At 38.9% G+C, this 11,565-nt stretch overlaps 2 protein-coding genes across 2 annotated transcripts; both read left to right on the plus strand.

Annotated features, from left to right (window-relative positions):
- The first annotated feature begins 2,511 nt into the window (after positions 1-2,511).
- Positions 2,512-3,081, plus strand: LOC127679966 (interferon alpha-12-like). Its single transcript, XM_052175531.1, has one exon. The coding sequence runs from the start codon at positions 2,512-2,514 to the stop codon at positions 3,079-3,081; it is 570 nt and encodes a 189-aa protein (XP_052031491.1).
- Positions 3,082-10,367: 7,286 nt separating this feature from the next.
- On the plus strand, positions 10,368-11,201 carry LOC127679967 (interferon alpha-12-like). The gene has a single exon (XM_052175532.1). The coding sequence runs from the start codon at positions 10,493-10,495 to the stop codon at positions 11,057-11,059; it is 567 nt and encodes a 188-aa protein (XP_052031492.1). The 5' UTR covers positions 10,368-10,492; the 3' UTR covers positions 11,060-11,201.
- Positions 11,202-11,565: the final 364 nt, after the last annotated feature.

Genomic DNA, 11,565 nt, shown 5'->3' on the forward strand with positions numbered 1-11,565 from the left:
GGGATTGCAAGCTGGGACAACCACTCTGAAAATTATTCTGGTGGTTCCTCAGAAAACTGGGTATGATACTTCCAATGTCAGGTTTTCACCTCAATCACTCTGTACCCCATTTTCTGTGTGACAGGATCTCTCACTTAAGTGAGGGCTCATCACCATGGCAGACAGACAGACAGACAGACAGACAGGTCTGTGAGTTTGTGATGGCTGTTTTTGGATGTCAACTTGACAATATGTGGAATTGACAGAAATCCCAACAGGTAGGTGCACACCTGTGAGCTAGTTTTGCATAATTTGGAGTGGGAAATCCACTTCTAATCAGTATCTTTATGATGGGAAGATACAACTTTAATCTATATCTTTGAGGTGTGAAGTCTCACCTTTCCTCTGGGTCAGGACTTCTGCTGGAATCCTATGTAAGAATATGAAGGAAGGAACTGCTTGCTGTTTGCCTGTTGTTCTCCAGTTACTATCAAGTTCATTCCTTCACTGACATTAGAGCCTATTTCTTTTTCATTCCAGCATACACTGAATACCAGCTGAGAAATATACCATTGTAAAGTGAATAATTACTGTATTTTTAGAACTTCCATACATATGCAGCTGGTTTTTTTTGATTAGTTGGACCATAGTTTTTAAGTCTGTCTAATGCCTCACATATATTTACATATATATCTTATAGCTAATATATTTATATGTACTTTTATGTACATATATATTACATCTATAGAGAGAGAAAAAGTGAGAGAAGGAGTATGTGTATCTGTCTTTTGATAAATTCTGTTACTCTAGAGAACACTGACTAATACAGTGGTCCAAGTACATGCCTTTGTCTCCTTCTCGTTGTGCAGATTTCAGGCATGTACTCATGTACTGGGTTTTATAGGAATTCTGGGAAACCAATCAGCTATTTGTGTATTTACTGCAAGCATGTTCCTGAATTGGCTATCTCCCCATTACATTTTAAGTACTAAGTAAATCTGTAAAAATTTTAAATATTTGTGTTTGAAAAAAAATTACTAGCTATAATGTCATTAAAAAAGAGAGGTGACAAATAATGACATTGGTATTGAACATGAATAAAAGGGAGATTGTGCTGTTTGCTTAAGGAAATGAAGTAAGTGAAGCAATGAGCTTCTGATTCTTCAGTTTATTGGGATAAAATTAAAAAATATGACCAGTCGTGCTTGATTTTTAAACCCTGAGAAATGACACCAAGAGAAAAGGAGGAAAATGAGAGTCTCCAAGCAGACACTGTGGTGTGAATACTGGTCTATGGGATTATAAAGCAACTGTGATTTATTTATTTATTTATTTATTTATTTATTTATTTATTTATTTATTTTTTGGTCAGGTGCGTTGGAGTCAAGAATGTACAAGAGCCTGGTAGATTTCTGAGATGAAAAACAAAGCTCTGACTGTTTGAAAAAAGATTTGAATGGAATAGACAGAGACACAAGTAGCTATAACATCATGTAAAAATATAACAAAATCAGAAAAAAAATCCATGTCAGAGAAAATCAGTGAAGCGATGTTATAAAGACAAAGAAGTCATCTTAGAATTGAAGAATTCAGTAAGTCAAAGGAAAATAGAGGGAGAAGTTCACAGCACACATGAAATATGAGGTGCCTTTGTCACAAATGAGTGAGTGCGTGAATGTATGATAGTGAGTGTGTGTGTATCTGTGTGCTGGTGTATCTGTGTGCTGGTGTATGTATGTCTGAATCTGTGTGTGTGTCTGTGTGGGTGTATGTATGATAGAGAGGGGATTGGAAGGAGGGACAGAGAGAGATACAGAGAGAGAGAGAGAGAGAGAGAGAGAGAGAGACAGAGAGAGAATGAACAAGCTTGCCACAGAGTGAATATTGTCATGGACTCCACCTTGCAGGCTTGGTTCACTACTGCAGCCATGCCTGCAGAAATCAGATTCCACTCATCAAACTTCAACAATAGTCATTTTTACAGAATATGTCTTACTTTTTATATGAATTTATATTATACTTAGTGAAGGCATTTGAAGAACTTAATTTTAGGAATTTACATGTCAGAAAAATTTTAAAGTATACCATTACTTCAATATATTTTGATTTAGAAAAATTTGTCACAGACTTTACATCATGATTCAAATATATTTGTAAATGATATACATGGAGTAAAAATTAACTGTAAATTGAATTATAAAAACTTTAATAGGATAGCTTTACAAAAAATAGTATTCCTAATCAATGTGTAAATTTCAAACAAAGACTTTTACCTATGGTGTAACAGTTAATGAAAATTCTAATTAGAAAATGAAAACCTATGAAATGACTTTCAGAGGGTAGCAGAGAAAGAGGAAGCAATGAAGAAACCCAAAATGAATAAGAAAAAATGCCCAGACATAAGCAGAGAATGAGTTAAAGATAATGTTCACCTATTTAAGACGCATCCACACAGGATGGTCTTCAGAGAACTAGAGTGCCAGGTGCAGGACCACTTAGCCCTCTAGATCAACAGCGTCTGTAAGACCCACAATGGCTAGGCCCTGTGCTTTCCTGATGGCTCTGGTGCTGATGAGCTACTGGTCAACCTGCTCTCTGGGATGTGACCCACTTCAGACTCATAACCTCAGGACCAAGAGGCACTTGACACTTCTGGCACAAATGAGGAGACTTTCTCCTTTTTCCTGCCTGAAAGACAGGAAGGACTTTGGATTCCCCTTGGAGAAGGTGGATGCCAAGCAGATCCAGAAGGCTCAAGCCATCCCTGTCCTGCGAAATCTGACTCAACAGATCTTGAACCTCTTCACATCAGAGGACTCCTCTGCTGCTTGGAATGCAACCCTTCTAGACTCATTCTGCGAAGACCTCCGTCAGCAGCTCAGTGACCTCAAAGCCTGTCTGATGCAGCAAGTGGAGGTACAGGAACCTCCCCTGACTCAGGAAGACTCCCTGCTGGCTGTGAGGAAATACTTCCACAGAATCACTGTGTACCTGAGAGAAAAGAAACACAGCCCCTGTGCCTGGGAGGTGGTCAGAGCAGAAGTCTGGAGAGCCCTGTCTTCCTCAGCCAACTTGCTGGCAAGACGGAGTGAGGAGGAGTGAGTCCTGAGACAGAGAGGAGAGGACTCTCCTGGACTAGCACACCATACCTCACTGTCAAATGCAGCTATCTCAAAAATGTTACTCATTTTTACATGAATTGAAAAAATGTTGCCAAGACATTTCAACAGTAATTAGCAATGTCGTGTCTCTCTGCAAAGGCATTGTTCTCCTTCCATTCAGTTTTACTTATGTATTCATTTATTTTCATTTGTCTATGTATTTATTTATTTATTTACTCACTTATTATGAAACTAATTTATGTAACATATTGAATCACATTTTCGTATTGTTAACTTTTCTATAAATTATTACCAAATAAATCTGATTTTATTTTTCATTCTTCTACTTAAATGTTTTGATTTTTAAAATGATATTTTGCAGTAAAGAAATTATATACATAATCAGGCTGCACAGTATTGTGGATGTGACACTGCATAGTGTTCAGACAAGCACAGAAACCCATTTTGTTCTTCTCATCCACTGATGGTAAAATCCTAAGTCTTCCTTTGTCTCCAGTGTATCATATTCTTCAGTATTTACAACCAGTATGGTGAGCAGCAGTAATCCAGAATGTCTTATTTCTGTGGCCTTGTATTGTCACAAGACATTACAAGACTAAGTTCCAGGCACAAAGGAGATGTATTTGCCCTCGAGAGCAACAGGCAAGGAATAAGAGTCAAAGGCATAAGATAGAGGACTAAGGAGAAGGAGGGGAGGTCTAGGAAGAAGAAGGGAGGTTACTGTCCTGTGGGTGGTGGAACAAAAGACTGCCTCTGAATAGAGGAGACAGACGTGGACCATCCTAGGAAAATGGCAGTTTACAATGTTAAAAAGAAAATCCTTGTATGAATGAAGTGTTTAATTTTGAATGGAGAGCTTAATTAGGGCATCCACAAGTGGGCTTTTGATTGAAAGTTTGTAATACTTTGTTAGCTAGACCTTGGTAATCAGCCTCAGGTGAATGAAGTGGCTAATAAGGGAATAGCCCTTGCAGAGAGATTAACAATTGTAACCTAATACTTTTTAGCAAAGCAGAAGAACAGGGAAGAAGGGCAAGGCCTTTGATTCTCTCTCTTATAATAAAAGTGACACTAATTTCTGAAGTTTCTTTTTTTGAACATTTTTAAAATTTTATTCTATATATTTTTATTTACATTTCAAATGATTTCCCCTTTTCTGGTCACCCGCTCCCCGAAAGTCACATAAGCCCCCTTCCCTCCCCCTGTTCTCCCACCCACCCCTTCCCACTTCCCTGTTCTGGTTTTGCCTTATACTGCTACACTGAGTCTTTCCATTTCTGAAGTTTCTTAATTTTACACTGATGCAAATAAATCAGGCATGACAAGTTATAAGTCAGGAAATACAAGGAAAGCAATTCAAAACCCATATGCTTTGTTTCAAAAGTATGAACTGTATACAATTCTCACATTTATTATAGTTTTATGAACCTATAAATATAATTACTAACTCACAATATGCAGAGAGGATTGTGTTTATATATATATATATAAATTCAGAATTAGTATCATTAGTGCACAAATTTCAAAACAGAAATTATCCAATATATCAACTGTATTTTATCTCAAACAAATTTCTTGGGCAAAAATGAAGAGATTGATTAATTGGTAATACAGACTCTGTTTAAAGCCTTGCAATTTCATAAAAATCATCACATTGACAAGAAAGATTTAAAGAGACATTTTTCCATTTATTGGCAACAAGCCAAATTATAAAAGTTGTCCTACTTGTTCTTTATATAATGAGGAAGGAGTGAGTCCTGAGCCAAAGTGCAGAGGACTCCCCTGGACTAGGACATTGTATCTCACTTTATAAGCTTCCCTTTAAAAACTCAACATTTATCTGGTATGAATACAATTAACTTGCCTAGATATTTCAGCAAAACTGGACAAATTTTGGCTACATTTAAAAGTAATTGTTTTGCATGTAAATGTTAATATGTATGTATGTATTTTCTTATTAATATAATTTAAGATGTTTAGTTTATCTTGCTATTTTGCTCCAACTTCTTCTAACTTTTAGTTGTGCATGGTACAGCGCCCTCTCCTGGAGCATGGGTAGCCTCTCTCAGAAATCCCATTCCCGAGGATACCTGACCTCTGTCTCCCAGAAGCCATCAGTTCCCATAGTTCCTCAGCTACAGGTGTATTGCCTCCATTTTCCAAGCCAGTGCTTTGTCTGGCTTGGTCTTGTTCACACAGTCATAGCCACTCTCAGTCCGCATGAGTAACCACCCTGATGGGGCTGAGAACATGGCTTTGCTGCAGTCATCCACTGCCTGTCGCTCTTACAATTCTTCTGCTTTCTCTTCTAGAATGATCTCCGAGGCCAGGAAATCAGCCTTTTATTTTCTGCTCAGTGAGCAGTTGTGGATCTCTGTGGTTTTTGGCATGGGCTGCAAGAGAGTTCTGTGGTAAGGGCTGGCTAGCACAGTTAGCCTCTTAGACGTGTACCTGTAATTTCAAATCAGGTATTGTGACACTGTGAACACAGCACTGATTTCCTCTTTGGTATCTTCATAGACCCAAATGTATTTTTTAAATGATACATCGGGGAGCAACATGATTGAAATTTTGATTTAGATTTCATTGAAACTGAGCATCACTTGAAAATAGTGACTTCCATAACATTATTTTATTTAATGGCTATACATCTGGTCCACTTTTAATTGCCAACATTGTTTCTACCACTTTGTTGTTTGGATGACACATCTATTCCTTTCTTTAACTTTCCTTTCCAGTGACACCATACTTTTGGTTCAGTGCCACAAACCAACATTGGGGTTTTTTTGTTTGTTTGTTTGTTTTTGTTTTTGTTTTTTTCTAGAAGAATAGAAAAGATAAATAAGTCAGGCAATGATGGCGCACACCTTTAATCCCAGCACTTGGGAGGCAGAGGCAGGCAGATTTCTGAGTTCGAGGCCAGCCTGGTCTACAAAGTGAGTTCTAGGACAGCCAGGGCTACACAGAGAAACCCTGTCTTGAGAAAGAAAGAAAAGAAAAGAAAAGAAAAGAAAAGAAAAGAAAAGAAAAGAAAAGAAAAGAAAAGAAAAGAAAAGAAAAGAAGGAAGGAAAACCTAACTGGAGACTTAGACAATGAAACCAACACCTCAGGAAAGATCAAAGAGTAAATGAAATACTATATACAGTTGGGGCACTGAAAGCCCTTCCTGTCTGCCAGGACTGCATGAAAATCTTAGCAATTAGACAAACTGGACACTAAATATTAATTACTAAATTCAATATTTAATAAGAATTGATGGGTGACAAATACATTATGTAGCAATCCGTGTCCTAGATTCAAAACTAAGTAGAATTGCAGATAAAATTTTGTGTTATACATGATGGACTCTATATATGATGTATAATAACAATGAATACTATATATAATTTTGTGCATATGTGTGCACACAAAGATTTCTCTCTGATAGACTCCCAGTACCTCCCTGCTGTCTCAGATCCCACCTTTCAATCTCTCAGCCCTTGTTTGCCCCTCCCTAAGGCAGGGCATCCCCGTGTGCTGCTCATTCACTCTGCATTTACAAGCTGTGCTCACTCGATTACTTCTTGACTTCTGCCTAATTTTTTTTCTGAAAATGATAATCACCATAAAGGAAGTAGTTCAAAGTTTTTAAATAATCTCTCATGCTTGAGAACATCCTCCCATTTGGAAGTTAGAGACTGTTCCTCTAATGAGATAATGCTGACTGTGTCAAGAGAGAGGGGGGGAGAAGGAGAGGAAGAGGGAGGGGCTGAGAGAGGGAGGGAGGGAGAGAGAGAGGGAGGGACAGAGGGAGGGAGGGAGGAAATAAAGGAGGAAGGAAGGAATAAAATAATATTTAGAGAAGGAGACAGGCAGCTACTGGAAATGCCTGCAAAAACAAACAAACAAACAAACAAAAACAAAACAAACAAACAAACAAAAAAACCCCAAAAAACCCTAAAACTAAAACAAAACCAAAAACAAACACAGGCTCTGGTAACATCATTCCCCTTCAGAATTCTGTTTCCTGGCACAGTTTTCTTGATACTAAAACACGTCCTTCCTTGAAAGTACCTACTTCAATTCAGAAGACTCTATTCCCCTCAATTCTCATCGTATGGAGAGAAAAGCCCTCTTAGGTCCACACAGGTGGAAGTTCTCTGAAGAAGAAGGGGTCTGTGTGCAGTTCCCTAAGTAGCAACTTGACAACTAAACTCACATAAACCATGAGGAATGCATTGTGAAACTGACATAACCAACCCCCGAGCTACAAAAGCTGTAAAATAGAATCTGAACACACAGAAGAGATTGTCAACCTGTTGATTGGCCTGCTAATACCAGCAACAACGGTTCAGTTAATGTAGTGATTTGGGAGTGCCTTTTGGCTCATGACATAAGCAGTTGAGGTAACCTCTTCTATAATGGAGCATGCCACTTGGTGTATCATGAATCCATGTTCCAGGGCATGGTCACTCTGAATTGCTTCACAATAACCTAGTGCTTATTCCAATTGGAGTGAGATCTGGGTTTTGCAGGGGCATAGTTTAAAGGCCCAGGACCTCTTAACCCATCAGCCTCTTTGGGTTCTGCATGATGTGTGAAGGGAGGAAGACAATGTGCATCTGTATGTAGAGCTGCTAAGGAAACCCTAGAGCTTCATCAGCTCCTTCTTAAGAGTAAGCTGTCAAATGCAAATTTCTCCCTGATGTCAGGTTCTGCCTCTTAAATCCATGGTCAGGAGAAAGTTGTCACTGTCTCTCTGAAGGAGGAACATGATCACACGAAGGTTCTTGTCTGAGTCTTCACAAGAAGCACAAGAATAAATAAAGGACTTTAGATACTGTAGGAACAGATACTTGTACTCTGTGTATTTGAGGGATAATCAAGTGATACCAAGTGACCTGCAAATCTTGTTACTCACAAAGAATCTGGGTAGAGGAATTGTAATTGTTGGATAAACTTAGCTCTTTGTGTAAATGCTTAACATTTATCAGATATGAACTCCTTTAATCTTCCCTTTGTTGTTATTTTAAACCTAATTTCCATCATTTTATGATTATATATAAAAATACTACGAAATAACCCTAATATAACTTTTCTCAGAAACTATGTATTGTCATAATGTGTTTCAGATTTTACATACAATAACCTGCTTTTATTCAACGGAATTTGGAAATTCGAGATAGGAATAGAAGTGGGGTGAGGAGACCAAATACTGAGCTATTATTCCTACACACTTGACCAGACTTTAGTCAATGCATACCCAGTCCACACAGAAACATCAGGTCCATTTGAGAAGGATCCTAAGAGTCAAGGAGCATCACCTGGCTCTCCATGAGGCTAAATCTGTATATAGTAACACCATGTAAGCTGGAGATAGCCAAGTCTGTCCAGCTTCAGGATTGAGACTGAAAATGGCCATATCCAGTTCTCCTTGTCTGCTATTCCTGAGTTGCAGTGACCAGTACACACTGTTGTAGAGCAGGGTACAGTAACATCTTAGCTAAGAGAGGCAGTCCACCCAGTGATCTGACCAACATCTAGTGAAATCAGTGAGCCTGGAGGCCAGTGTGGGGCAATGAGGAAGGCGTCGGGCAGAGAGTGATAGAGTAGGGTACCTGATACCCACCTCTGTCTTCCACATACAGATTCATTTGCACAGGACAGCACATCTAAATTCAGAGAGATGGAGAGAGAGAGAGAGAGAGAGAGAGAGAGAGAGAGAGAGAGAGAGAGAGAGAGAGAGAGAGAGAGAGGAGTGTTGTTTCCTAGGGAGAACACTTGTGAAGCCCCAGATGTTCGCACAGTGCCTACATGCTGTTATGCCCCGATGCTCTGTGAAGCTGGCATATCCAGCTCTACAGCTGTGAAGAACTCTTTCAATATCCTAGAAGTTCATGGAGCCTGGTTACTGCAGAATACAAGTTGCTAAGAGACTAGAACTGCTTCTATTATCATTTGAAACACATTTTTATGGATGCTGAACCATACTAAGGTATCCTGTGTTTAAGGATGAACATGAGCACAAAAATTAGGTATGGTGTTGACAGTACTTACGATAGCTCTAGAGAACTATGTGAATATCACGGTCAGTTATGGAGCCTGGTTAATGCATTGTTGCCTAAACAGTGCAGTCTTTGACACACATGGAAAGTGAGCCTGCAGTATGGAACCAGAGTTAAAGCACTGAGCAACTCTGTATGTGTTTATGAACACAGACAGACAAGGTAGCATCTCACCAATGACCATGCTTTAATATCAGATAATTTTGTTTGTAAGATGAAAGTTACATCTATATACAATTTGCCTGTGCAATGGCAACCTCTGTCACACTGAAGCTTTTCAGCTTTGAGACCTTCCTGTTAGTGACTGCTGGTCTTGGTGTTTCTGTTTCAGCACACTGTGCAGAAAGTCCTCACACTTGTGATCTGAAGCCTATTCTCCACTTTCTATTCTGTCATATTCAGTGTACCGTGTCATACAATATACATTTGTTATGTTGTGTTAGCTTGTAACATCCATATTGTACATGCATGCTTCTGTGCTTGCATTTGCATGTGCATGCAGAGGGACCAGATGCCAATCAATGTCAGGTTTTTACCTCTGTCACTCTCTACCTCTGTGACAGGTTCTCTCACTTTAGCAAGGCCTCACCCTCTCAGCTAGGGTGAGAAATTTTGATGAGGGCTCCTGCACATGCACTGGTTCTCTACTGCATCCCTGGGTTCCAGGAACCACACTCAGCTCAGCTAGTTTAACCGCAAGCCTTTGTGCACCCTGTATCTTCATGATCACATTAAAATTGGATAGATAGCTGATATGCAGTGATTATTAAATTAAGTTTTATATAAATTTATAATACATTTAAAGAAGGCAACTTGAAGAATTCAGTTTTACAACTTTAAATATTGAGAATTTTTAAGTATATCTTTTCTTCAGGGTATTTTTACAACGTACCCTCTATTATGAAATTAATATCTTTATAAGAAATATAAATTAAAACAATACTTGTAGAATGAAATTCAATAACTTTTATGGAATATTTTACTGAAAAATCTGTCTTACAATACACTTGTAAGTTTCAAACAATGATAGTTGATCTATGGTGTAACAGATTAGAAATTAATCACAAGGAAAAAAAAAAGAGTAAAACAGTTTTTGATGGGGAGTAGTGAAACAGGAAGCAATAGTGAAAACAAAAATGGTTTAGAAAAATGCCCAGACCCAAGCAGAATATGTGGTAAAGAAAGTGAAAAGACCAGTGGGAAGTAAGGAGAGGGCATTAGGAAAATGAAAATTAGTGCTTTGGCCTATTTAAGACACATCCACACAGGATGGTCTTCAGAGAACCTAGAGGGGAAGGTTCAGGACCAAACAGCCCAGAGGATCAGCATCATCTTCAAGACCCACAATGGCTAGGCTCTGTGCTTTCCTGATGGCCCTGGTGGTGATGAGCTACTGGTCAACCTGCTCTCTAGGATGTAACCTGCCTCAGACACAAAACCTCAGGAATAAGAGAGCCTTGACCCTCCTGGCACAAATGAGGAGACTCTCCCCTGTCTCCTGCCTGAAGGACAGGAAGGACTTTGGATTCCCCCTGAAGAAGGTGGATGCTCAGCAGATGCAGAAGGCTCAAGCCATCCCTGTCCTGAGTGAGCTGACCCAGCAGGTCCTGACCCTCTTCACATCAAAGGACTCATCTGCTGCTTGGGATGCAGCCCTCCTAGACTCATTCTGCAATGACCTCCACCAGCAGCTCAATGACCTGCAAGTCTGTCTGATGCAGCAGGTGGAAGAACCTGCCCTGACCCAGGAAGACTCCCTGCTGGCCGTGAGGAAATACTTCCACAGGATCACTGTGTACCTGAGAGAGAAGAAACACAGCCCCTGTGCCTGGGAGGTGGTCAGAGCAGAAGTCTGGAGAGCCCTGTCTTCCTCAGTTAACTTGCTGGCAAGACTGAGTGAGGAGAAGGAGTGAGTTCTGAGCCAAAATGGAGGGGACTGTCATAGACTAGGACACTGAAACTCACTGCTCAAATTCTGGCTTCTCAAAAACATCAGTCATTTTGTATGAACTGAAACAAGTTGCCTAGATGTTTCAGAAGGAATGTGAATTTTTGTATCTGTATGTAAAGCCATTTGTTACCCTTCCCTTCCATCCATCCATCCATCCATTTATTTATTTATTTATTTATTTATTTATTTATTTATTTATTTATTTATGTGTTTGTTTGGTTTGTTTATTCCTTCATTTATTCATCTATATAGTTTTTCATTCATTTGCTTCTTTATGTATTTATTTAATTATTAAAGTACATTTTGTAGCATATATTGCATCATAATTTGGTATAGTTATACTTTTCTATAAATTATTGCTAAATCAATCTTCTTTTATTTGTTCATTCGTTAATTCTTAATAAACTTTTAATTCTTTTGCAATGCCTCAGGATGCCCTGCAAATATCTACCTTGCCTTGCAGACTTA

The sequence above is a fragment of the Apodemus sylvaticus genome, chromosome 3, assembly GCF_947179515.1.
Source record: "Apodemus sylvaticus chromosome 3, mApoSyl1.1, whole genome shotgun sequence".
Taxonomy (NCBI): domain Eukaryota; kingdom Metazoa; phylum Chordata; class Mammalia; order Rodentia; family Muridae; genus Apodemus; species Apodemus sylvaticus.

Coding starts and splice junctions, on each gene's coding strand:
- LOC127679966 (XM_052175531.1), top strand. CDS start 2,512: ATGGCTAGGCCCTGTGCTTTCCTGATGGCTCTGGTGCTGATGAGCTAC.
- LOC127679967 (XM_052175532.1), top strand. CDS start 10,493: ATGGCTAGGCTCTGTGCTTTCCTGATGGCCCTGGTGGTGATGAGCTAC.